The following is a 24,606-nucleotide window of genomic DNA, read 5'->3' on the forward strand; positions in this document are numbered from 1 at the left end:
CACCATTCGACCTCAAAAGTGAGTCAGTGGCTGTAGGAAACGTGAGCCTGCTTCCTGTGAGTAAGTGACACTTGGGATGATGGCGTACGTTAACCCCGAGCCCAGTCGAGAGGAGGCGGGCTTAGCGGTTAGCAGCACGGTGTCATTGCATGCAGCTGTTCTTATCTGAACCTCTGTAATGTGATTTGGAAGCCTCGTCAGATGAGAGACCATGCATCATGAAAAGAAAATGAATCCCACTGCACGTTTTGTAAAACAAACGAGTGCCGCGGTGTGGCGCTTTGCATCATTGATTATACCAGCCCGTTTTCATTTTTCCTTTGGGTCACCTTGAGAGCATCTCTCTTGTCCTCCATTAGTCTGCAGCATGTACAGAGCCGTTTGTCACCTACGGCCCAATGTCATAAACCGTCTGCCCGCAGCTGCTTCCTCAGGGGTCTGCACAAAATTGGATATTCCAATTATCCTTGTCTTCATGCTGCTGCTCCACACGCTTAAACCCCTAAAAATCCGCCACTTGAAAAAGTTGGCTGTAAAAATAAAATTTTTTAGTTACGGTACATTAACACCGGCGTAGCCATTTAACTGAACGTAGTTTTCTTTTGTCACAATCAGTTTGTAGCTGCTACAAAACGGTAATTTTGAGACTAATTTTAGGAGAAAAAAAAAACCCAAAAAGAAAAATCAAGTCAATCAAGAATGTATGTTCATCATTAGTGGATGAGGAAATCCGGTGTTTCATGTATTCTGCACAATTTTTTTTATCCGTTTTTGTTTATGTTTCAATGCTAGTATAATGAAAAGACAATCACAATCAATATCATTCATAACAATAATACCAAATTAAAGGGTAAGATGAGTGAAAGTGTACTTTTGTAAAGTAGATGGTGATTTATTTATTTATTTGAGCCTAATTGAGCCTAATGTCATAATTGTTTAAAAAAAATATGCAGTATGTAATTAATAGGATGTCTGCATTTTGGACACCCCATTAACATAAAAAAATCCAAGACAGCACAGATATATTTCCATTTTTCAAAAAAAATTTAATTTAATAACGCTAAAATATTTAGCTGGGGTTTTTTTTTTGGTTTTTGGTACTTCTTTTAATCACAGAAGTTGAAGCTGCATGCATCAACCAAAATGATGTACCGATACTTTTTTTGTATTGACTGGTAACACATTTTGATGGAATAGCCAGGCGTCCAAATACTTATCTAGATAACCCATCCATCCATCCATCCATCCATTTTCCGAACCGCTTGATCCTCACTAGGGTCGCGGGGGGTGCTGGAGCCTATCCCAGCCGTCTCCGGGCAGTAGGCGGGGGACACCCTGAATCAGTTGCCAGCCAATCGCAGGGCACACAGAGACGAACAACCATCCACGCCCACACTCACACCTAGGGACAATTTAGAGCATCCAATCAGCCTGCCATGCATGTTTTTGGAATGTGGGAGGAAACCGGAGCACCCGGAGAAAACCCACGCAGGCCCGGGGAGAACATGCAAACTCCACACAGGGAGGCCGGAGCTGGAATCGAACCCGGTACCTCTGCACTGTGAAGCCGACGCGCTAACCACTGGACTCCCGGGCTGCTATCTAGATAACCATCCCTTATTAAATGTTATTTAAAAAGATTTTTTTGCACAGAGAACAGAATGCCAATCCATTAACTGCCAATGCATCGCACGAGGAGGTGACGGCAGAACAATGTCAATGCCGCCCACATTTATTTTCACCATGCCCTTTAGTCCAATATCACACCATTGGAACACGACGGGACAGTTTTTTTTGGGGTGGGTAAGCTTTTGCTCATGGAGAACCTCCTACTGTATTTGCATCGACCTGTTTTTGTAGTGAGCGGTAACACAGCGTCACTCAATTACGCCGCTGTTAATTGTCATGAAATGTCACTTCACTGAAGAGTTTGCATTCCAATTGCACGTTTAACGGCTAGTCGTATGCGGGTCGATATCTCAAAGTCCACTGTGTGTCGTTTCAGCTGTGAAGATCAGCGCACGAGGAAGAAAGGCGGCCTTTTCCGTTTCAGCGATAAGGTAAGTTTTGCATGTTAGCACGTGACATCGCCGCAGATGGGATGCATGAATGGATGGTAACATGAAGCTAATTGCTGTGAATTAAAACATTTCTCCAGTGAAACTACTCTTTGAATGTCACTTTTGTTTTTTGGGGTTTTTTTTTTTTTTTGCAAATGGTTTCTCAAGCCCATTATAGTTCCACTTTATGATTATTGTATTAGCTTGTTTTGACAGTGCAAGAGAGTGCATTTTTATTTTTTGCTAAATGTGGTGGTGTATTTACAGCAGATGGTCTTCATGTGAACAGTCTACACTTACAGTATTTGCCTTCTATTTGTATGTGTTGATCATTAGTTCCCAATCTTGCATTAATTGAAAAATATATCGTCACTGTCAGGTAGAAATCACCCATGTCCAACTTTGGTTAACCCTTTCAGGGACAGCGGTTACTACAGTGGACATCTTATCATGTTATCAGGTTACAGGGTGCCCTTTTGGGTCTCTAATTCTTTGAAAAATGTTAACGGTGTGTCTGCCAGGTGGTTAGCGCGTCTGCCTCACAGTTGTGAAGTTCTGGCTTTGAATCTCATCTCCGGCCCACCCTTGTGGCGTTTACATGCTCTAACTCTACTGTCCTGGTCTCGAGATTCCCAATGGAGGTATCACCCCGCATCATGTGTATTATTTCGGTTTTTATTTGGTGATGACGTGATGGAAAATCAATACAAACATAGATGAGTGTCTGTACTAATCCTAAATAATGTGACTTGCTTAAATACTGACGAATGACTGATTAGACTGTTGATTTGGGGTTGAGGGCATTGGTCCTGTTTGATTAAATCAGAGGATGATGAAGTCAGACAAAAGCCTTTTCCTGCATTAAGAGAGAACACTGGTAGTCAGAGTGCATAGTTCATGTTTCGTGAAGATAATGGGTTGTGACTTTGCGCAGGGATAAAAAAAAAAAAAAAAAAGCTCCGACAAGTAAGGTATGCAGCTGCTGTTGCATGGTTGTTGTTGTTGTTTCTTGCAAGAAAATTAACTCATCTTTAAGTCTGTCTAGGTCTCCCTCAATAGTCTCGACTCATTTTACCTCTAAAATTAAGTCCGAGAGTGTTTGACTATCGTCACCCCCCTGGCATGCCTGCATAAGCTGACTCGGCAAGGTGCTTTTCACAGGCCAATTAAGCGGCCGCATCTGGTTCTCCAGCGCAGATGGGGTTGGCGTTCCAGCGGCGCATCTTCACTTTGCAGTCTTTTTAATGAGCTGACCTAACACACGTTTGTCCCGTCGGCTTCACTGCGTGGACGCCCCTCATCAGATCTGAGCCTTAAGCACTCAGGAGTGGTTGCAGTAAATGTACAATCCTTTTGATGTGACGTGCCATCAATGCTGACAACACCCCCCCCCCCCCCCCCCAGCGCCTTTTAATTTTTTGTCCTGCTCGTAAAGGTCGGACAAGGACCTAATTAGGGTTTGATATTCCTCGATTGAATTGTTTAACCACGGCTCGTTTCTTGTTGATGCACATTACAGTGGAACTGTATTGGGGGGGCAGCCCTCCTGTTGTTCAATTTGGGCAATAGGGGAAAATAAGCACCACATAATGTGTCTCCAAATCTCGCCATTGAATCTCATAACACTTCAGCTCAGCAGGCGTCCAAAGCAACTCTCCCCAGGGGTGCGTGAGATAAAAAGTCAAATGGCTGTCCGTTACGATGCATGAGTTCACTCAATGTCTTTATTGGCTAGAAGTAGGCTTAGATTTCTTTCTTTTTTTTTTTTGGGCCGGGGGGCATGTGTATTTTTGATTGAGGATAATAATTCCTTGAGTAAAAAACTGCTTTCTACGAATGGAGATATTTCTCCAGATCCTCACTGACAAGCTGACACTGAAGCAGAAAGTCTTGCTCACTGGGAGCAATTACCAGTGCTGCAAGGACACCTCGACGGCAGATGAGTCGCTAGATCGGGTAACCGTCTGACTTTTGAGACTATCCTTAGCTGTTACGTGACCGGCAGACTCCCGTTTAGTGAATCACCTGCTCTTTCGGGTACTGTCGACGTCTTGTGAATGACAAGCATTGGCCCGCATGGCAGCCTTGTCTGTAACTTTTTTTTTTTTTTTTAACTCCACACGTCCACTTTTTTTGGACCTCCAAAATCACAAGTTGGCACACATTGTTCAACTTCTCTGTGACTGTTTTTTCCCCCCAAACATGTCCATGTAGAAAAGCATTCCTTGTTCCTCCTAAGTAAACGGATCAGGCTAGATCTGCATCTGAGCTCATTGTTAATTAAACCTAACAGAGACACAATGTCAGCATTACAATAAAAGTTGACAAATCTTGCAGCTTATGTCGTTTTTTTTTTTGGGGGGGGGGCATGGCACATTATTAATCTCTATTGTAAGTTGTTTGCGTGACCTGAAAAGCTTGTTCACAGTTACATGTCCTCTATTGGCGTTTAACTCAACTCAACTGTCTTTATAGAGCACTTTAAAACAACCACCGCTAACAGAGCTCCATAAAAGTGAAGGCTTGACTTCACATTCCCTCAGGTCTTCCTCCTTCCACTCTCGTTTCCACCATCCAATCTTGTCACTTTCCAAGATGGTGTCTGTTTAAGCGTCCTTTTCCATTGGCTACCCTTGTGAGCATAGCGGAGCACAATAGCGCGACGTTACATCAACGTTGCACTTGATATGATGCGTTTGTCTTGCTACACATGCGCGTTTGCAAGTCACTCCCTTAAGTCAACAAATGAGAACAATTATTTGTGTTTGCTTTGTTACTCATTCTTGTACTGACCTACATATGTGACGTGAGGGTTGCCATATGCACGCACTCCTATAAAACAAGTATTAACATCTGATTTACTTTGTTAACCAACACTGATCCGAATGACTGCATGAACACATTTCATGATTGTCGTTTCCACCGTAGAGAAGACATACATACTTTCCTATCCCATTTTTGACATTGTGTATGTGAATTGCAAAACACATTTGACATTGCGTTCGAATGGACAGAGGCTCCCATTGGATGTGTCCTCGGGTTGAGCAAATAATCAGATTCAAAATGTAGTAGAATGTAATTTACAAACACCAAGGCTACCCTTGTGAGGAAAAAAATGGTTGGATGGTAGATTTTATTTTTACATGTATGTATATTTTATTTATTTAGATATTGATTAATTGGTTGATTTCCTGTTCAGTGCTTAAGAAGTGCAGTCCAAATCTCTATTTATCATTGTTTCATCAAACACAAAAAGTTGAAGTGTTTACGCCAGAATTGTTTGGTAGAATTTTGTGTCAGAAAGTTGTCAAAGTTAACGATTAAGAGTATATGTGAATGGGCAAACAGATTTTGATATTTTGTGTCTGAACATGTTTTGATGCGTGTTTGTGAATGGGCAAATTTTTAGCGGGCAGGAGTGTCGACAAGTCTAGACACATTAGATGTGTATCATATTTGAACGGACAGACAGATTTTGATAATGTGTATGTGATTGGGCAAATAGATTTTTATCTACAGTATGTTCCACCACCGATCGTGCATCTGTGTGTGATCCACCAAAAATCACGCTACACCAAACCTCTTTCATCATGTTACAGCACCTGCGCCACAACTTAGACCTGCTTTTATCTGGTCGCAGGGTCTAGTCTACTTTTGGTCACCAAATTGTCAGGTTTGCCGCGAGCATGAGCGCCTATCTACAAAAATAGAGCCTCATGTCTATGTACTGTATGTCAAGCGACACATGTTTACATAGTGTGTCTGCAAATGGCCGATTTTGAGGTGTATGTGACTTGGCAGATGTTTACATTATGCATGATACTTTTGGTTTTAAAATTTGGCCTGCTATTGACAAATGTGCCAAAAAGATGGACTGCAGTTTGCATTTAAATCTCAAGCTGATTTCCTCCTGTGCTCAAGAGGCTTCACTGATTCGATTTCCTGTCCTTCCCAGTGAAATGATGGGGGAAAATACAGAAAGAGACGGGAAGGATGGTGGTGAATGTTGAATCTGTGTTAGTTCAGACGGAGTGGTTAACAACTGTTTGCCTGCTGCATGAAAAACAACTGTTTGCCTGCTGCATGAAACCTCACACCCATCACCTGCCTCACTCTTCCTCCGTCGTGTGCACACAAAGGCAAAAAAAAAAAAAAAGCACCATGGAGCGAATGTGTCATATTCTGACTTGAAAGACGTGTCCAGTGTAATGGCTCCATTTGCAGAGTGGAGATGAAATGTGAATTGAAGTCACGCCATAAATACTGAACAGGAGCGGGATGCCAATGTTTGGCTGTTAAAAAAAAAAAAAGGTACAATAATAATAAAACAAATTGAAAATGGGCTCTTTAAAATTGCAGCCTACTCCCGCCTCATGAACCTGAACTGAACTGTGTGTGGGACGAAGACTGGAGCAGAAGTCTCCTGCTTATCTTATGTTTGCACAAACACTGACTCTGGAATACATCTGGCTCCTTCTCATCAAGTAGTTTGCACAGAAATGTGGTCGATGTGACAAATATCTTTTGGAGCTCATTTGACGTAAATACAAATGTATGAATGGATGTTCTTTGTCTAGCCAAATGGACAGACTGATATTTACATTTTGTACACTATTATCTCTAAGTCGGGGGTCGGCAACCTGCGGCTCCAGAGCCGCATGGGGCACTTTAGCGCCGTCCTAGTGGCTCCCTGGAGCTTTTTCAAAAATGTTTGAAAATGGAAGAAGATGGGGAAGGGAAAAATGCTTTTTGTTTTAATATTCTGCAGGACAAACATGACACAAACATTCATAATGTTTTCAAATGCTGTAAAAATGTGTCGAATAAATATTACATTTCAACATTTCTGTCAACGAGTATTTGCGTCATAGCCTGCAGCACACATTGCTATGAGCAGGACAGGATGCCAGGCAGGTGGCTGTTGTAAGAAAAAAAAAACAGCATTTCATGTACAATTCACCGAGGGTACTGGTAAAGGATGGGAATGTGGAGGGCCGAGAGAAACATTTTTAAACGGTACACATCAGCCACGATTGTTAACACGCTGCAAAAGTGCGTCCCATGACTCAATCATCTTAGGGGCCCTTATTAAGGCTGTTGCTCATTATGGCATGCATGTGTAAGTGCGTGCGTATGCGCGCGTGTGCATAACGGGTCAATCGTGGGAGATTGGTTGATCGAAAAGTAGATCTACGGTCAAAAAAAGATACTCCTCAACTCACTTCAACATCCTTCCTTGGCACCAAAATGCCACCAGATGGTGCCAAAGCAATACTTTCATTGCTTTGATCTGAGGACAAAACAGCAAATGGATGAGTTTTCAGAGAACAGCAGCAGGTAATGCCCCCCCCCCCAAAAAAAGAAAAAATCCACGCATTTGTGAATGCTTAACTCATTGAATACCACCCCTTTTCACTGGAGCAACCCCCTCAATCCCTCACATTTTACTGAATTTTGACTGATTTGCAAGGCCCACAGAATTTTCTGTTCTATGGCTATATATACATGCAACCTGTCAAAAGAAAGGTGAGACTCTCTTCTTTCAGCAGAAAAAAAAGGTTTGTTTCTAGCTTTCTCCGTTCGTTGGCAATCAGCATTAGAAAACTGCTAAGTTTGATGGAAAATGCCGATTTTCTGCAGAAATCCAGAGAAAATGAGCTTTTTGTAAAAGCATGCATTTCAAGCATCATTTCAAGTTTTACACTATTTTTTGCTTTTGTGGCAGCTCAAATACCTCAATAATGTGTTCCTCCTACAAAAGAACATTACAAATAATGTTTTTGTCGCAAAATAATTTATTTGCACACAACAAAACTATTGAACTATGAACAAAAGTGCAGGTGTGGAGAAGATGGTTTTTGGCTTCCATCCATTGTCACCACATCGATTCATCCCACCACGTCCAGATGCACGACCTATAAATTATAGAAACATAAAAAGTTGCAAATATATCTTGCTGCAGAGTGAGGTACAATAATTGTATTTACCTTTCTTTCCACCAACAAAGCGAGGAGTCGTCATCTTTTGGCTTCTAGTTGGACAATCTGTAATTTATAGAAGTATGTACAATTACCACACTTTTATTTTTCAATTTTTTTTATTGTTGCTTTCCACTTACATTTCAACATCTCTCACACACACACATACATGCTCGCACACTGCTATTTACACCATCCATTCCACGTTGTTCAGCATCCAATTTGAAATGAAATGGAATATGAATTTAACACGAGTGGTTTTAGCAGAGCTGAGCGGACCAAATCTGTCCTGTTTTTTTTGTTTGTTTGTTTTTTGAAAACCTATGGCGACATGCAAGTCAGCGCAATTACGGCGCATATTTTCATCCACATCTACGAGACGCATCAACCGTACATAAATGATTAGTGTTACTGGCAACTTCATAGTGTAGCGGGGAATGTAGCGGTGCATAAAAGTGACTGAGGAGGCATAAGAAGTGATGAAGTTTTGAATGGGAACTTGCAAGCTAGTCAACAGTTACCTCCTCGTTCCCGCGGCTCTGGCGAGGACTCTCAGCTGCTTTCCGTTATGTCCGAAGGCACATATTCGTCCGACATCGGGATCCAAATCGCTCTCCAATTCATCGTTTTCGCCGTCGTCTTTACGAGACGATTCCAACGAATCGCTGACGTGTGCCCGGCGTCGGCCATGCGAAGCAATGCAGCCTCTTTGCCGTCATCGCTGGAAGTCGCCGGGGAGACGATTTGTGGGCGACGTGGGGCATCGGGAGGCACAAAATGCTCTGCCAAGCGATGATCGCTGACGTGGAGCAAGTTCATCTTCATCAGATGAACTCGAAACTCGGCGTGAGCTATGCGGGCTGCGTGTAGCACGCCATGTTTGTGCAGGCCGACGTTCGTTTGACGGGTGCCGCTTTCGATTAGTGACCGAAGCGTCATTTTCTCTTCCACACAAACACCATCTCCTTTGTTGTTTTGTTTCGAGGACGCTTTTATACCGAAAAATAAATCATTTTTAGTTAGTTATTTCCTTTTCTCCATCGTTGCTAGTTGCTAATGTTCCAATCCACTATCCACATACGCCCCTCCTTCACTGTACGCCCTTTCTACTACTTCTGCTGCGTGATCCTGGTTGATTTTTGCACCACTGCCACTCGATGGCCATTTTTTTGCTATTTAACATTGCCGTCAAGCCTAATCCTGTGGTGAGAAGTTGCATCGGACTCTCTTGCACCCTCCCCCATGAAAACACGTGATTGACGTATTAATACGTCATGGGGAGGGAACGGCTATGCGCAAATTGACGTATTTATACGTCAAAGGGTTTAAATGAGTTAACTGTGAAAATTAAGATACTGTCTTCCACTAGCTTATATAGTCATGTGGTGTTCAAAAGGTTCACAATAATCACAACAGCTGCAAAGTGAATCATTTCCTTTGTTCTTTGCTTTGTTTCCGGAACTTCAAGCTCATCACCATGAAACCATTTGCTGTAATTTTCTTGTCTCCTTTTAAACTTTAACTGCGGTTGCGCGTCCTGCTGAAAATGATTAAACGGCAAGTTCTTATCTTTCTCTCTCTCCTGGCCAAGTGGGCGTTACCTGAAGCCAGCGACAAAATGCTGCGCATCTGCTCTCTGGAAACAAAATTATTGGCCAACCAGAGAAGGCAGATGGACTAATTTCCACAGTGCTCTGGTCCAGTTCATTTGCACAAACTAGGTTAGCGACATGCCCATTGCCAAATATCAAGTTGATGCGTTCTGGCTTGGTACCGGTGTAGAATGGCCTGCTGACTTGTGGGCTGTGCTATTATTGGATTAGAGGCCATGTTAGAGTAATAAGGTCTGGATGTGCTCTGCATCATTGATCTATTGAACAATGGCGGCTTGCTCCGGCTTTCTGTCTCCGTTTACATGTCAGGACTCATGTTGGCACTCTGCCTGTTAGAGGGAATTTGGTCTATGGAGTCAAATGTTTTTGTTTTATTATATTACTATAGAGAATAATCGTAGTCAACTTTGCTCCTGCGAATTATAGTTTAGTGTTAAGTCAGTAGTTACATACTGTAGCATTAAAATATAGTAAGTCTCTCTGCTGCGATAAAATCATTTTCCATGGCTTTGAGCTTGCCTTAAAATGCAAACAGCGGGGTAAGAAAAAAAGAAAGAATGCACTTTTTAATGTGAGGCTGCAGCAGATAAAACAGTGTAGGTGTCACCCGGTGCATTTGGAAGACGAGCGAGGCTTTGTGCTGGCGGGTGATAGTGTGGGAAGAAGCTGACTGTTGGTTATTAATCATCACAGAGTTATTAATTGTCCTCTCCTGGCACGTACCCTTTAAAACGATGTACAGTATGAGGGCTGGGTTGTGCTCTTTCCTTGTCACAAAAATAAACTTGTAAAAAGTCAAACAAAAGAAAAGTTTCACATCCAGTGTTGTTCCATCCGCATCGACTCAGAATCATCTGGCTGTCCTGTTGCACGGGCACACGCACACACCCAACACACACTATCCGTTTACCAATTGGTCTGCCACTTCGCATATAGTGAAAGTCAACACACCTCTGTTCAAATGGCGGGTTTTTGTAATAGCAACAAATCACGCCGAGGTAAACCATTTAAAATCGTTTTGCGCCATTATTGTGACCGGCAACTTGTATAACTCGCCCCCGCCCCCATCACCCTCCTTTTTTTGGAGAGGAGCCATATAAACAACTGAGATAATGTTTCACAAGTGTGAACACCCTAGCTGTAGACGGGGCTGTGTTCAGAATTAACCAGTCTCATTCAAATTCATGTTAAATATGAGTCAGCACACACCTGCCACTGTTACAAGTGTGTGCGCGCGCACACACGATAATATTATCCATACATCCTTTTTCTGAACCGCTTTATCCTCACAAGGGTAGCGGAGGTTGCTGGAGCCTATGCCAGCTGTCTTCGGGCAGTAGGCGGGGGACATCCTGAACCGCTTGCCAGCCAATCGCATGGCACACAGAGCTCACACTCACACTTACGGACTACTTTGAGTGTTCAATCGGCCTACCATGCATGTTTGTGGAATGTAGGAGGAAACCGAAGTACCCGGAGAAAACCCACGCAGGCACGGGGAGATCATGCAAATTCCACACAGGAAGGCCGAAGCTGGAATCGAACCTACGACCTCTTCACTGTGAGGTCGACACGCTAACCGCTGAACCACCGGGCCGCCACCATAATATTAGTTTTTTTATAATTAATTGTAAAAATTATTTTTTCCATTCACATTCAGACGTGAACAAGTCACTCCATTCACATGTACACCTGTACGTATGCAAAGGCCTATCTGTCATTTATGTGTACATATAATGTAAATATTGATTTGTAAAGTTGTGGTTTACTGTTTTTTCTTTTTTTTTCGTTTTCACTGTGACAAACTTGCACACTACAAATATTCAGCGATCGGTAATCCCATTTTTGAAGCCGATGGAATCCCATGTTCAAGTACCCCGTCGTATTCTGTCATTCGCCTCCCCACAGTGGGGTGTCAAGATTGGGCGGCGGAGCGACACCTTCTCCCCCGGGTGCGAACACATATCACATAGGAAGCAAATTCTCCACGTGTGAGTCAGGGTCAGCAGCCAGACGGGCCAGAAGAGAGGCCTGCCTGTCTCTTTTCCTCTGTGGCTCGCCCATGCTGACCTTTTACTTTCAACCTCAGACACAGAGGAGTCCTGTGGCTCCTTAGTGGTGTCCAGACAGGAAATACTCTGTTAGAGTGCTCGAAAATGGGATCTATTATATGACAAGATAGATGGCAAGAGATGCTTTTTGCTCGTTGACAATTATATGCATGAGCTAGGTGTGTCTGGAAGTAGAAGATGACATTTGCTCTTGATGGGCAAGTGAGGTAGAAATAGTCTACCATAATAATATACCAACCTTAAAGGTATACTTGAACAAGGCCAAATCTCAATCTTTGAGTTGTTTAAAATAATTTAATTTTACCACATACTTATGCAATGTACTTGGTTCAATAATGAAGTGACAGTTAAGAAGCAACATTTATTTTCTAAAACTCTTTTCAAGGTAATTTGTGATTATAATGAAAAGCTATCGTGATTTTATTAAAATGGGGGATTTGTTTTGTTAAAGCACAGGTGTCAAACTCATGGCCCGGGGGCCAGATATGGCTCGCCACATCGTTTGATGTGGCCTGCGAAAGCAAATCAAACATGCTGACTTCTATGATGCTTGCGAAAATTTGTCCCACAATTTCAAATTCTCATATGTAGTATATAAGAGAGCTATTGTTTTATTGTTACCAAAACTCTCATGACAGTAACTTAAACTATAGTTGAATATACCATTATTCTTGACTTCCTTGTATGGTTTCACAGTCATAACGGCCCTCCAAGGGAACCAGTAACTATAATGTGGCCCGCGACAAAAATGAGTTTGACACCCCTGTGTTAAAGGATCAATATTGGGGCAGCTACTTGGAAAAGTATCCGTTTTGGTGTGCTGCCCCCCCCCCCCCCCCCCCCCCCCGCTGCCCTACTATTCAGAAGCGTAACAATCGCTTCACACCGCACAAATTAGTACTGCTTTCACAGTTACGGTGTTATTATTAAATATTCAATGTGGAAATAAAGTAGTTTTGACGTTACTGTTCTTCAATGCAGGAGGTGTAGCTGTAGCCCAGCAGGCCAACATGGTGGTTCTGTCACTGAAAATTTGCGTCCGCCACTGCAACGTGGTGAAGACCATGCAGTTCGAGCCATCCACGGCGGTCTACGACTCCTGCAGGATCATACGCGAGAGAGTTCCGGAGGCGCAGACCGGCCAGGGTGAGAATGCTGGAACTGCCATATCACTTGGCATGAGACAAAAGTATTGGGACACCATACCATTTCACATCTCCAGAGTGAAAATGAAGAGTGACGAGGTGAAGATTAGTTATTTGTGTTTCCATTAACAACATGTGTGAGCTCAAAGGGAGAGACGGGTCACCATATCTGGTGTAGTTGATTTTAAATGTGTGGTTGTTAATCACCAAACTCATCCTAGCATGCCTTTAGGGGACCTTGCGCAAGTGTGAACAGAAAAGGGCCTTCCACAAATTGCCGCTGTAAAGTATATAATTGTCCAAAATGTCTTGGGAAAATGAAGAATTGCGATTCTGGCGGAACTCAGAGGCCTTGCTAACCCTTTCTTGATTGTTTATTGACGATATTTGTCCACATGGTTTCCTCACATTTTTTTTTAATGACAGCACTAAAATTCTCACGTTTGTGCTCTAGCTTCAGATTATGGTCTGTTCCTATCCGATGAAGACCCCAGAAAAGGCATCTGGCTGGAGTCTGGCAGGACGCTGGACTACTACATGCTCCGCAATGGGGTAAATAACACCATTTGGATGTGTTATTATTATTATTAGTTTTTTTAAATAATTAAAGTACAAAACAAAAGTGCTGTAAATGACAGTGTACCATCTACCATATTCACAGTGACGTTCTATTTAGCGGTGCAGCTCAATAAACGAGAATAATGCATTGAGGAAAGCGTAAATTATTTCCGTAGTTCAAAAGTCAAACTCATTTCGGTTCACAACACAAAATGAAATATTTCATGATTAAACGAATAAACAAATAAATAAACGTGGCTCGCAGCTAACACAATCCATATGATTCTTAATGTGGAAGTTAGGTAGGAATATGCCTTCTGCAAAGTATTTTCTGGTGTTCAATGAAAGTGTGTAATGAATTTGACTTTTAGAATTGACCTGCAGGACTGAAATAAATTAACTTTTCTTGGATTCTTGTGTGTGTGTGTGCGTGCGTGCGTGTGTGTGCGTGCGTGTGTGCGCGCGCGCGTGTTTGTGCGTGTGTGCGTGCGTGTGTTTGTGCGTGTGCGTGTGATCACTATGGCACTGCTAAAACAGCAAGTCTTCGGTAGGCTTTTGCTCTGGCTATACCTTTCTTGTGTCAGATTCCATTCAAAATCAGTAGGCTCGGATCACCCCTATTTGAGGATCGCGAAATAGCTGTTGGGAAAACTGATTCCACGAACTGAACTTAAAAGTACATTTTGGACGAGACATCCGCTCTGTGTTTTTATTTCATTTTTTTGATACTTGCCATCCACTGAGCTGCTCATGTTTTCTCCTCTAAATGCACCAAAAGTAGAATGCATGACTGTGACCAATCCTTCTGCACCGAATCTCCCCTCATTGTAATTGAACCGAAAGGAGGTAGCGGGCTGTGATAGGCAGCCGCTAAATTTGCTTTTTGTGTCTTCTATTGGCTCGTCTCAGCCCTGCGAGAACCTGGACCCATATGATCATTTTCCTCCGTGGGCACATTCGTTCTCGCTTTGTGCTTCATCGCTCATTCATTTCACTCCTCTCTATCTCTCTCTTTCACCTTTGTGTTCTCTCTTCTTGCAGGACATTCTTGAATACAAGAAGAAGCAGAGGCCCCAGAAAATCAAAATGTTGGACGGGGCGATAAAAACCATCATGGTGGATGACTCCAAAACAGTCGGGGAGCTTCTTGTCACTATATGCAGTAGAATAGGTATGACTTGGGCCGGCGCTGAGATTCAAACCTCGAACCTGTGAACTGTCAGGCAGGGCGCGCTAACCACATCGCTCTCACGTTGCCTGGGGATACAAATATTAAATGTAATTTTCTATGAGTGTCAGCAAAGGGGCGTTTGCATGACTGCACAAAAGCAATAAAAATAGCGAGTAGCTCATATTATATTCAGAGAATAAATAACTGCAGACCCCTTGGTTTACCTGCAGGCATCACCAACTATGAGGAGTACTCGCTGATTCAGGAGATGGCGGAGGAGAAGAAAGAGGATGGGATGGGAACGCTGAAGAAGGACAGAACGCTGCTACGCGACGAGAGGAAGATGGAAAAGCTCAAAGCCAAATTGCACACTGACGATGACTGTGAGTTCCTTCAAAATTGTTGCTGGAGGAGGTTTTGAGAATCCTTATTTTAAAAGGTAGCATGGCAAATCGTTGCCGTCCTGGGAAAAACTCAAATGTTCACTTTTGTCATTTATTTCATTTTTACTTTAATGGGATGGCCAAAACGCGGACACCCCATTAACGTAATTTTTTTTTAAATGACAAAAATGGATAGCCTCTACGTGTTTTTCACAGCAACATGTTTTGTCAGAATGATACAGGAGGCCAGGAAAATAAATCTGATCGTTCTTGTCTCGCTGCAGTTTATCTAAAATCTGTAGTCTTCAGACGTGGAGATTATTATTTTTTTACATTAACCCACAATGAATTGCAATTAATAATTGCACAATGACAATTTAGAGCAGGGGTGTCAAACTCATTTTAGTCGCGAGCCAATTTGGAGTTACGTCTTCCCTCGGAGGTCCGTTATGACAGCGAAACCACGAAATGATCACTTATACACTACGAATTAATGGATGACTAGATTTGAGATCACTCAAGTCAATTATAATAGTTTGTTCAATTATTGCTCAAGTGAGTGTAAACAGGGTAACAAAATGATTGCAAAATCTCAACGTTATTTATTACCCATGACAATTTGACATTTCGGTGCAGATTTTAGCAAGTTGACACACGTGATTTGCTTTTGCGGGCCACATAAAATAACTTGGCGGGCCGGATCTGGCCCCCGGGCATTGGGTTTGACACCTGGGATTTAGAGCCTTCAATGAACCTGAAGCACATGCATGTTTAAAAAGTTTGCATTTTAAGAAGAACATCGGCACTATCCAGCTTAAAGGCTTCATGTGCTTCATATGCAAGGCCAGCTTTAAATTCCTACCAAAATCGAATGCGCGTGCATGCATGCATACATATGAATGTTATGTAAAAATGTAAATTGTCTTGCCAGTGAATTGGCTGGACCACAGCAGGACATTCAGGGAGCAAGGCGTGGAGGAGAGCGAGACACTCCTGCTACGACGCAAGTTCTTCTACTCGGACCAAAATGTCGACTCCCGAGATCCGGTCCAACTCAACCTTCTTTACGTGCAGGTTGGACCCCCATTCAGCCACATTAAAATAGGCATACATTGTCTTGCTCCATCCAGTGCAAAAAAAAAAAAAGAAAAAAAGGCAAAATCTGTTCATCTCTTTTGTACTTAGTGGACCCTTCTTAGCATCCCAGGCAATGCTACTATTTGTTGTAAAATTTTGGAGGGAAGACTGTCAAACCCTTCAAGGAAAAGTCAAACACAACCAGAGATGAACAATCCCAGGTTGATGACAGAACAAAATACTCACTCTGGAATTGTGCCGAGATCATGGCTGTCATAAAGGAAGAAAAAATGTGTATTGTGCATTAATGTTTTTTTTTTCTCCAATTTAAACATTAAAATCCAACAATGAACAAACTGGAAGACGGGTTCCGCATATTGTCTATTCGCTTCGGTGGCAACCATGGCAGACTGATATTAGGATAGGAGCAAGTGGAATGTGGGACAAGGAAGCCTGAAGCCAGGGGGTGAGGTCATGGAGTACCTCACGTTTTGTCAGCTGGATCTTGTAAGAAGTCGAGAAGAGCTAGTAATGTGGGGCCGGGGTCTGGTTCTGCTTAGAAGTCTCTCCAGAATCACTGTAAGCGATTACATGCGGGTTGAGTCACTTTTAAGAAGTGGGTGAGATCATCTTGAGGAAATCCAGTGAAGTTTTAGAAACTCTTTGCATACGGCCATCAATCAGCAAGGGGGGGTGGTAGTTGGTTTCTACGATTAGAAATCTTGGGCAAAATATGGCATCTGTCGAACATAAAAAAAAAAACGCCGACGGCTCCAAAGACAGTGCCGCAGTGAGCCTAACTTGCCTACATAAGGTCAACAAATTCCAACCTTATCTGATGGGATTTGCCTTTTATATACATGTCTGAATATGTTCAATAGGATTTTTCATGTGACAGGTAAACTGTCGGCAAATTTATGATTAAGTGAAATCTGAACAAAGCTGTTTTCAACATTCCATAATAGCCATAACATTCAGAAATTGGTCCTATTGTGACTCTGCAAACGCTGTTCCTCGCGATGCATCTGTCTGGTGTCTTCATAGAGTATATTTTCTTGATTTTAGTTCAAATTTTGCTTTGGTAACTTCTTTTTTTACCCTTGTAATGATGGTTAAGAATGTCAAGATGTTGAAACATTTCACATATGCACATCTTAATATCTTTAGTGGGATTTCCCAAGGTATTGTAAAATTGAACCTAATTGTAAAACCTGGGTTGACTCTTGATAAAACTTGCTTTGACGTTTGCAGACGGTTGCACGCATGGACGGCCAGATGGATAGCTTGACAGACGGACAAAGAGACAGCTACCGGAGAGATAGAATGACTGCCAGATGGTCAGATAGAGAGAAAAAAAATGAAAGAACAAAAATGTTCTAGGAATAGAACCTTGAGGGACTTCAAACTAGTGAAAAGTAGCAGGTCCATTTTTTTGAATGCAAGGTGAACCAAATAGTTTGCATGTTCTTCATGTACTAGTTTACTCCATGTATGCCTACTTCCTACCATGTTTCAAAAACATGCCTGTTATGTTAATTGAAGGCTCAAATATTGTAATAGGTGTAAATCTGAGTCATAATTGTTGTCTCTTTGTGCCCTATGATTGACTGACGAGCAGTCTCGAGCGTACCCCACTTCATCCCAGAGTTAGCTATGCTGATTCAGAGTAGACGGTGACGCTGACATTTTATCACCCTCGTTCTATTTGGAATAGTAATCCTCCATTTATGGATGTCAGTTTGGTGTAACATATTAACCACAAGGATTAACGTTAATGGAGTTTACTTCCTCTTTAGGCTCGAGATGACATCTTGAATGGTTCACACCCCGTGTCCTTCGACAAGGCCGGCGAGTTCGGCGGCATTCAGGCCCAGATCCAGTTTGGACCTTATATTGAGCACAAACACAAACCTGGATTCTTAGAGTATGTATCTTAATTTTACCTCACAGAAATGGTCTATCCACATGTAGCATCTTCTTCACATTTTTTTATTTTCTGGGTTCTTCTGAAATCTTTGTAGCTTGAAGGAGTTTCTTCCAAAAGAGTACATAAAGCAAAGAGGATCTGAGAAGAAAATTTTCCAGGTGAGGCCACGTGGTTATTTATTGATGAGGTTTTCTACACAGAACCAATCTTCCAAAAGTTTAATTAAGCTGCATTGTCACTTTCAGGAACACAAAAACTGTGGCGAAATGACAGAGATCGAAGCCAAAGTGAAGTACGTCAAACTGGCAAGGTCTCTGCGGACTTACGGAGTGTCGTTCTTCTTGGTGAAGGTGAGCTCACAACGGTTTGATTTCAAGGATGAAAAGCTAGCCTCCGGTTCTACCTTCTTATTGCATTTGAGTTAATTGAGAAAAGAGCAAAAAATTGCAAGAATGAAGTGGAAGACCTTTATCTCCCGAGTGACATCTTTTCCCTGAGCTTTAAGGGTTCAATGGATAAAAAGGAAGTTGAAGGAAATTACCCAGCTGGTGTCCGGGGTCCACTTCAACTTTTACTGCCTTTCATGTCCTGTAACAAATATCCCTGCTGACCGTTTTCCTTGCGCATGCTGTGAAAACCAGTCGAAACCATAAGAACACTCAGGGACTTCTGCAAAATCCAACATACTGTACAGTAAAGGGATTTAATTTTTGAGCCCGAAATGTCTCGTCCTCTTTCACCCACCAATGTCTTCTAATCAGAGAAAGTCTCCCACTCTTGATCTTATAATGCGATCGGAAATTACCAATTACCTTGACCATATTAACATTTTATGACATATCATACCACACTTGACAACACGTTTTATGGTGTAATATGGACAAACGTCATGGAAAAACATTATCAAAAGAACAGACCTCAACTGTGGGTGAAAGGTTATCAGCAGGTTCAGCAAAGTCAAATTTAAGACTTTTTAAGCCTGAACGTAGGCACACTTATTTACTCAAGCTACCCAAATCTACAATATCCGATAATGATATAATGACACTGATTTTACTTTATTTTCTCAGTCTGTTTGACCACAACAAAAATGTAGCTACAGCAGTAGTAGGACACATAGTAGCAATTAGTTGGCTATTTTATTCATTGATTACTTTCAGTAGTCATAACGTCATATTTGCAACAGGCAACTTGACAAGGTTGGTTGGCTGCCTCGCTCCTTCCTCCCTTACCCATTTAAAGGTCCCTGTATGTCATAATATGTCCAAAACTCAGTCAATTGTAATTGTTTTACTTTTCAAAGTGACTTAGTGATATAAATGGACCGTTTCAAAATAGACCGATTTATTTCAGTTTCCGCATTGACGTTCACGAAAAACTGTGGTGGCCCTAAGTGACAACACGGGAAATAATGAATTTTGTATACCTGTATATATTTTTTAATGAGATCAAATTAGAGTTCTTTATATTTAATGGTAATTCACATTAATTTACTCTTTTGGCCCATCTATCTACTTACTGTCTTCATAGGTTAAGATGCCATCAAATTGAAGTTGTAAAATATACCCCTTGTAAAAAAGGAAATCCACATCGATAAATCCCAAATAATTGGCAGGAAATAATTGATACATATGCACTGCTTCTATTTTGATCTTGAAATTTACAAATCTCAAGCGCTCGCCTCTCGGCCTCGGCTCGGCTTTCACGTGGAATTCGCTCGACCTTTGTCATTTGGGGTCTGCCTTGAGTGTAATCCGACAGAGCGGCAGCATTTAAAAATAGCCTGGCCTTCAGCAACCCCAACCTCATAACCCCCAAGAGACCCCACGCAACTGACATTCCCCTCCATAACTTTTACACAAGTGGACCTCTGTGGCCCGACGTCACGTTCTGTCCATCTTTCTGTCCATCTGCTCACCGTCTGCACTGGGGCTCCTGAAATCTTTTTTTTTCTTCGGTTTCTTCTGAGAGAATAATCGGTGATTGGTAATGACAAATACAGTTTGTGTCTCAAACCGTTTCCCTCCCCTTTTTTCCAGAATTTCTTATCTAAGGCAGGGTTTCCAAAGACCCGAATTGGAAATGTTTTTTATCGATTTATTTTTGAAAATCTGGGAACCAAACGTCTTTCTTCCTTCTTGTATTGTCATAACATTGACACATTGCATGACTAAAACAGCCCTTTGCCAAGAAATTGTTCTGCCTTTGTGACAAGAAAGAGAAGTGTACTCTGATAACGGCAAACCCAATAAAAAGAAGTTAAAATATGCATAAAATAATAAGAATTTGAAAAAACAAGTGGATTAGATTAAAGGGGTCGTGATACGCATTTTTCACGATTTATAACTAAGTCACTGCTCAGCCCGCCCCTTCAACTGCAGTGTGCCAAAGTGAGAATGACTTTCATGCTAGGCGGTCACTACTTATTTCAGAAGGACATTAAAGCATCATGTGTATTTAATTTATTTTATTGATTTATTTTTTTAAACTCTTGGAGGCAGTATACCACAATGAAACCGCTTTATTACACTTGTGAAATAAATAGTGGATGAGTGTGTGTGGTGTATGCAGAGAGCGCATTGCCAACCACAAAGTTGCCAACTTCTTAGAGGATTCGTCTGCGTGGCGGTTTTCAAAAGCTAACACTGACAAGCGCTTTTAGCTTTTGACTGTGAACAGTCAAATAGTCCACTTTCCATAATGTGCACCCTTCAATATGAAGACTATTCAATGTTTATTAATTTATTTATGAAACAATCACGTGTGTCTCTCAGCGAGATCAAGGCTGTCATTGGAGGTTTTAATCGATAGTGCGGGTAGCAGATGTATGAATACATCTGATCTATTTTTATTACAGGGCTTAATCCTTTCTCTTACAGGCTGGAAAGATAAACCCGGGCGCATTGACATTGACGATATGAAAAGCATTTCAGTCACGTTTCCACTTAGGAGCCGTTTTGAGTTTCAAGTCCAGGTTGACAGATGAATTGTTTTGGTCCGCAGGCAAGAATCAAGCGATGCTAACAAAATGCGTCAAAGGCAAGAGCTGTGTGTGAGTTCATCCGTAGACGCACATGCTCAATGTTATCAAATCCAATCGGAAAGCTGTGTCAACATCTCTCCTCTCCAAAAGAAGACAATACTCACGATTGACTGTGTAGTATGTTGTTAACTCTTTTGGAGGAAAAAAAAAATTGAAACAGCTCTCAGTATGGCGCGGCACAGTTCTACAGTTCACAGAAGTTAGCATGGTACATGTGTTCATCGTCATGTTTCCGTCATGTTTTTATCGTACACAGGAGAAGATGAAGAGCAAGAACAAGCTGGTGCCGCGCCTCCTGGGCATCACCAAAGAGTCTGTGATGAGAGTGGACGAGAAGACCAAAGATGTGGTGCAAGAGTGGCCGCTCACCACCGTCAAGAGGTGGGCCGCCTCACCCAAGAGCTTCACCCTGGTAAGATAATTGTGTGTGTGTGTGTGTGTGTGTATCAAAATATAAATTACATTTCAAAAACATATATACACTGTATGTATTTTAAAGTCGTTTTAAAATCATATTTAATAGTTAAATATTGAAGTACAAGTCAGACACTTTGGATTTGGTTAATTTACTCAAATTTCAACTAATAGATGGTTGTAAAGTCCCGCAAAGAAAGTCTGCCGTGTATGTCAACATGCCAGGCTTCTGCATATTACGTGAGACTTTAGGTCTTTGGTTGTAATCTACGACTCAACGCAATCCAACTCTACCACTGACCATGAGACTCCCGTGATGCTGAAATTGTCATCCCAGGTCATGACGTGTTTTTTAGGATGGAGTTTGAATGGAATCAAACAAGTGTGTTTTTTTTAACAGCACTCTGCTGTATATATTCGGTTTCACACCAGAAATTGTGTTCATAATTTGTGGTTCCACCGTTTGGTCGTTCCTCTCCACACAAATACAGTGTTTGTCTTTTTCTTCCTTTCCCCTCACCCTGAGGCGCACTTGGCCGTGCCTCTCTGTTGATAAATCAGCACTCTGAGAGCTCAGTCAACCCGACCATTTCTCTCACTTCTTAAATTCCCTCGTGCGCTTGTTTGACCGAACGCCTCTCCTCACTCATCGATATTCCACCTTGCCTGTGCAGCCACATGTCACTGAGCAACGTGGATTACATTTTGCAGAAACAACCGAACTGCCCTCCCTTTTCATGCGTTAATTCAGATGAGTGCTTGCTTGGTGGGATTAACCTCCTTCCTTGTGAACCGCTAATTACCTTGGGTTTGCGTGTCGTCAGTTTTTTCTATTTACAGTGGAAGCGAAAAGAGTTGAAATGACCCAAGTGTTTAATTTTGTTTGTGCAGGACTTTGGTGAGTACCAGGAGAGTTACTACTCTGTGCAGACCACCGAAGGCGAGCAGATCTCCCAGCTCATTGCGGGTTACATCGACATCATCCTGAAAAAGGTGAGGCAGGCGTTCGCCGCATGAGCGAACGACCATCGTTCAAAGGGAGATCACATCTATTTGTGCGCGCACAAACTTCTGCTTTGTTGAAGCACCTTTTGCTAGATTAATCACTCTCATTTTTTTTTTCAACCCAAGACAAGCTGTATCCTATATTTCATTAACAAAGGCATATTTTTCTCTTTAATAAACCCTTTGTAGAAACAAAGCAAGGATCGTTTTGGACTGGAGGGTGACGAGGAAGCAACCATGCTTGAGGAATCTGTATCGCCTAAAAAGTAAGTCCGTAAGCCACACCAAAATAGGAAAACATTTATTTATGTTCATCTTACAAGATGGCCTCTAGAGTATTAATATTAATAATAGTACATTTAATTCATGCGTCATTGTATTTAAAATAAGTGCAACTGAGATAAAATCGGAATAAACAATACCGCCCCCCCCCCCCCGCTTCCCCCCCCTCCCAAAAATTAATTGCGAAAAGTCAGTTGAATGAGGAAAGAAAGTCTTTAGGCCTCTTTAATCTTGAAGAATAACTAATACGCAGAAGCTTGAGCGACAGTCTATTCTTATCAGTTGCGATATGATGGTGTTATTACAATAACGCAATGTTATTACATCATAGTCTTAACAAAAACAACATATTGCACCGGGCCCCCCCCCCCCCCCCCCCCCCCAATTTCCTCATCCATACCAACACAGTTCACACGTCTCTCCTCCAGGACTTCATTTCACCACAGTAGCGCTTCCTCCTCTGGACTTTATCCTGGGAGATAATCTCTCGAGGAAATTTTGTCGCACTGGAAAAGCGAAGGCTCGATCCACACATTTCCTGATTAGACGACGGACTCATTTTGCCGGCCTCATCTCAGTTTCCTGTCGAGGCGATCTCATCTTTCTTCTGTTTTGTTGTGTGTCACTAAGTAATGCTGCTCGGTCGCGCCTTCAGGTCCACCATCCTCCAACAGCAGTTTAACCGCGTGGGCCGGGCGGAACACGGCTCCGTGGCGCTGCCCGGAGTGATCCGATCCGGCTCCATCGGCACCGAGTCGCTCAGCGTGGGCTCCATGCCGTCTCCTCAGCAGCAGATCACCATGGGTCAGATGCATCGTGGACACATGCCACCGTTGGTAAGGCTATGCTGGCTCACAGAATGATTCAACTGAAAATTTTACTAACCGTATTTTCCACACTAAAAGGCGCACTGCATTATGAGGTGCACCTTCAATGAATGGCCAATTTTTTTCATATATTGGACGCACCACACTATAAGACGCAATCTACAATGCATCCACTCGATGGCGCTATATGAGGTGCGCCTTCAATGAGTGGCCAATTTTGTCACTATTTCCTATATTGGACGCACCACACTATAAGACGCAATCTACAATGCATCCACTAGATGGCGCTACGCTCAAGGAAATACCAACAGAACTGTAGCAACGCCACTCGAGTGAAGCGCGCCTCAGCAGTCCATAGTCCGCCGCTCTCCGCTGTGCGCGCGTGAGCGCCAGCACGTACGCACGTGGTTCGACCGATCAGCGCGGACGCAACCACGTCACAGATCAAAGAAGCTTTGAACAAACGACAGCTGTGAGTGGCGTTGCTACAGAACGATCAGATGTCAGTAAAACGTATTGAATAAAGCAGCGACACAGTTCACTTAACCAACAGCAAGTTATAACATTGACTCGTTAACGCTGAACTCTCTTGCCGCTGCTCTATTTCCGTGTTCAACTGCGTAACCGATCGCCTTAAGTTTGAACTCTGTGTTGTCAGCATGCATTTAGCAAGGAGCCATTTTGGGGTTGATATATTACCGTAATGACCATACACAAGGCGCATAGGATTTTAAGGCGTGCTGTGAGCTTTTTAAGAAAATGGAAGGCTTTTAGGTGCGCCTTATAGTGCGGAAAATACGGTAAGGGGCCGGTGGCTAATTTTTTTTTTTAAATCAGCCTGTCATGACTTAATACAGTGCTCCACCAGACCAGCTAAATACTGCTGTCTAACTTGCTTGATGTAATCTAAGGGTTCACTGTCAACATGAATGTTTTGATGATTTTAATGATGAAATGGAAGAGTCCTAAAATGGTTCGGGTCCTACTTGAAGGAAAGGAGTTACTCTGTTACCATTGGAAATTTTACTCAAAGATCTTCTGTTTTCCTTTG

The 24,606-nt window shown here is 42.3% G+C and overlaps 1 protein-coding gene across 1 annotated transcript in view; it reads left to right on the forward strand.

Annotated features, from left to right (window-relative positions):
- Positions 1-24,606, forward strand: part of LOC147207779 (talin-2) — an 80,006-nt gene that overhangs the window by 20,153 nt on the left and 35,247 nt on the right. The window contains exons 2-14 of the mRNA XM_086107299.1: positions 2,006-2,060; positions 12,705-12,869; positions 13,323-13,420; positions 14,468-14,597; positions 14,828-14,980; positions 15,912-16,054; positions 17,854-17,981; positions 18,079-18,142; positions 18,230-18,334; positions 21,284-21,439; positions 22,333-22,434; positions 22,636-22,712; positions 23,384-23,564. Coding sequence (XP_085963425.1) covers positions 12,734-12,869; positions 13,323-13,420; positions 14,468-14,597; positions 14,828-14,980; positions 15,912-16,054; positions 17,854-17,981; positions 18,079-18,142; positions 18,230-18,334; positions 21,284-21,439; positions 22,333-22,434; positions 22,636-22,712; positions 23,384-23,564 — 1,473 coding nt within the window. The 5' untranslated portion in view covers positions 2,006-2,060; positions 12,705-12,733. The remainder of the gene's footprint in view (positions 1-2,005; positions 2,061-12,704; positions 12,870-13,322; positions 13,421-14,467; positions 14,598-14,827; positions 14,981-15,911; positions 16,055-17,853; positions 17,982-18,078; positions 18,143-18,229; positions 18,335-21,283; positions 21,440-22,332; positions 22,435-22,635; positions 22,713-23,383; positions 23,565-24,606) is intronic.

Source organism: Hippocampus guttulatus, chromosome 3 (assembly GCF_054856545.1).
Source record: "Hippocampus guttulatus isolate MCC_2025c chromosome 3, RoL_Hgut_1.0, whole genome shotgun sequence".
Lineage (NCBI taxonomy): Eukaryota > Metazoa > Chordata > Actinopteri > Syngnathiformes > Syngnathidae > Hippocampus > Hippocampus guttulatus.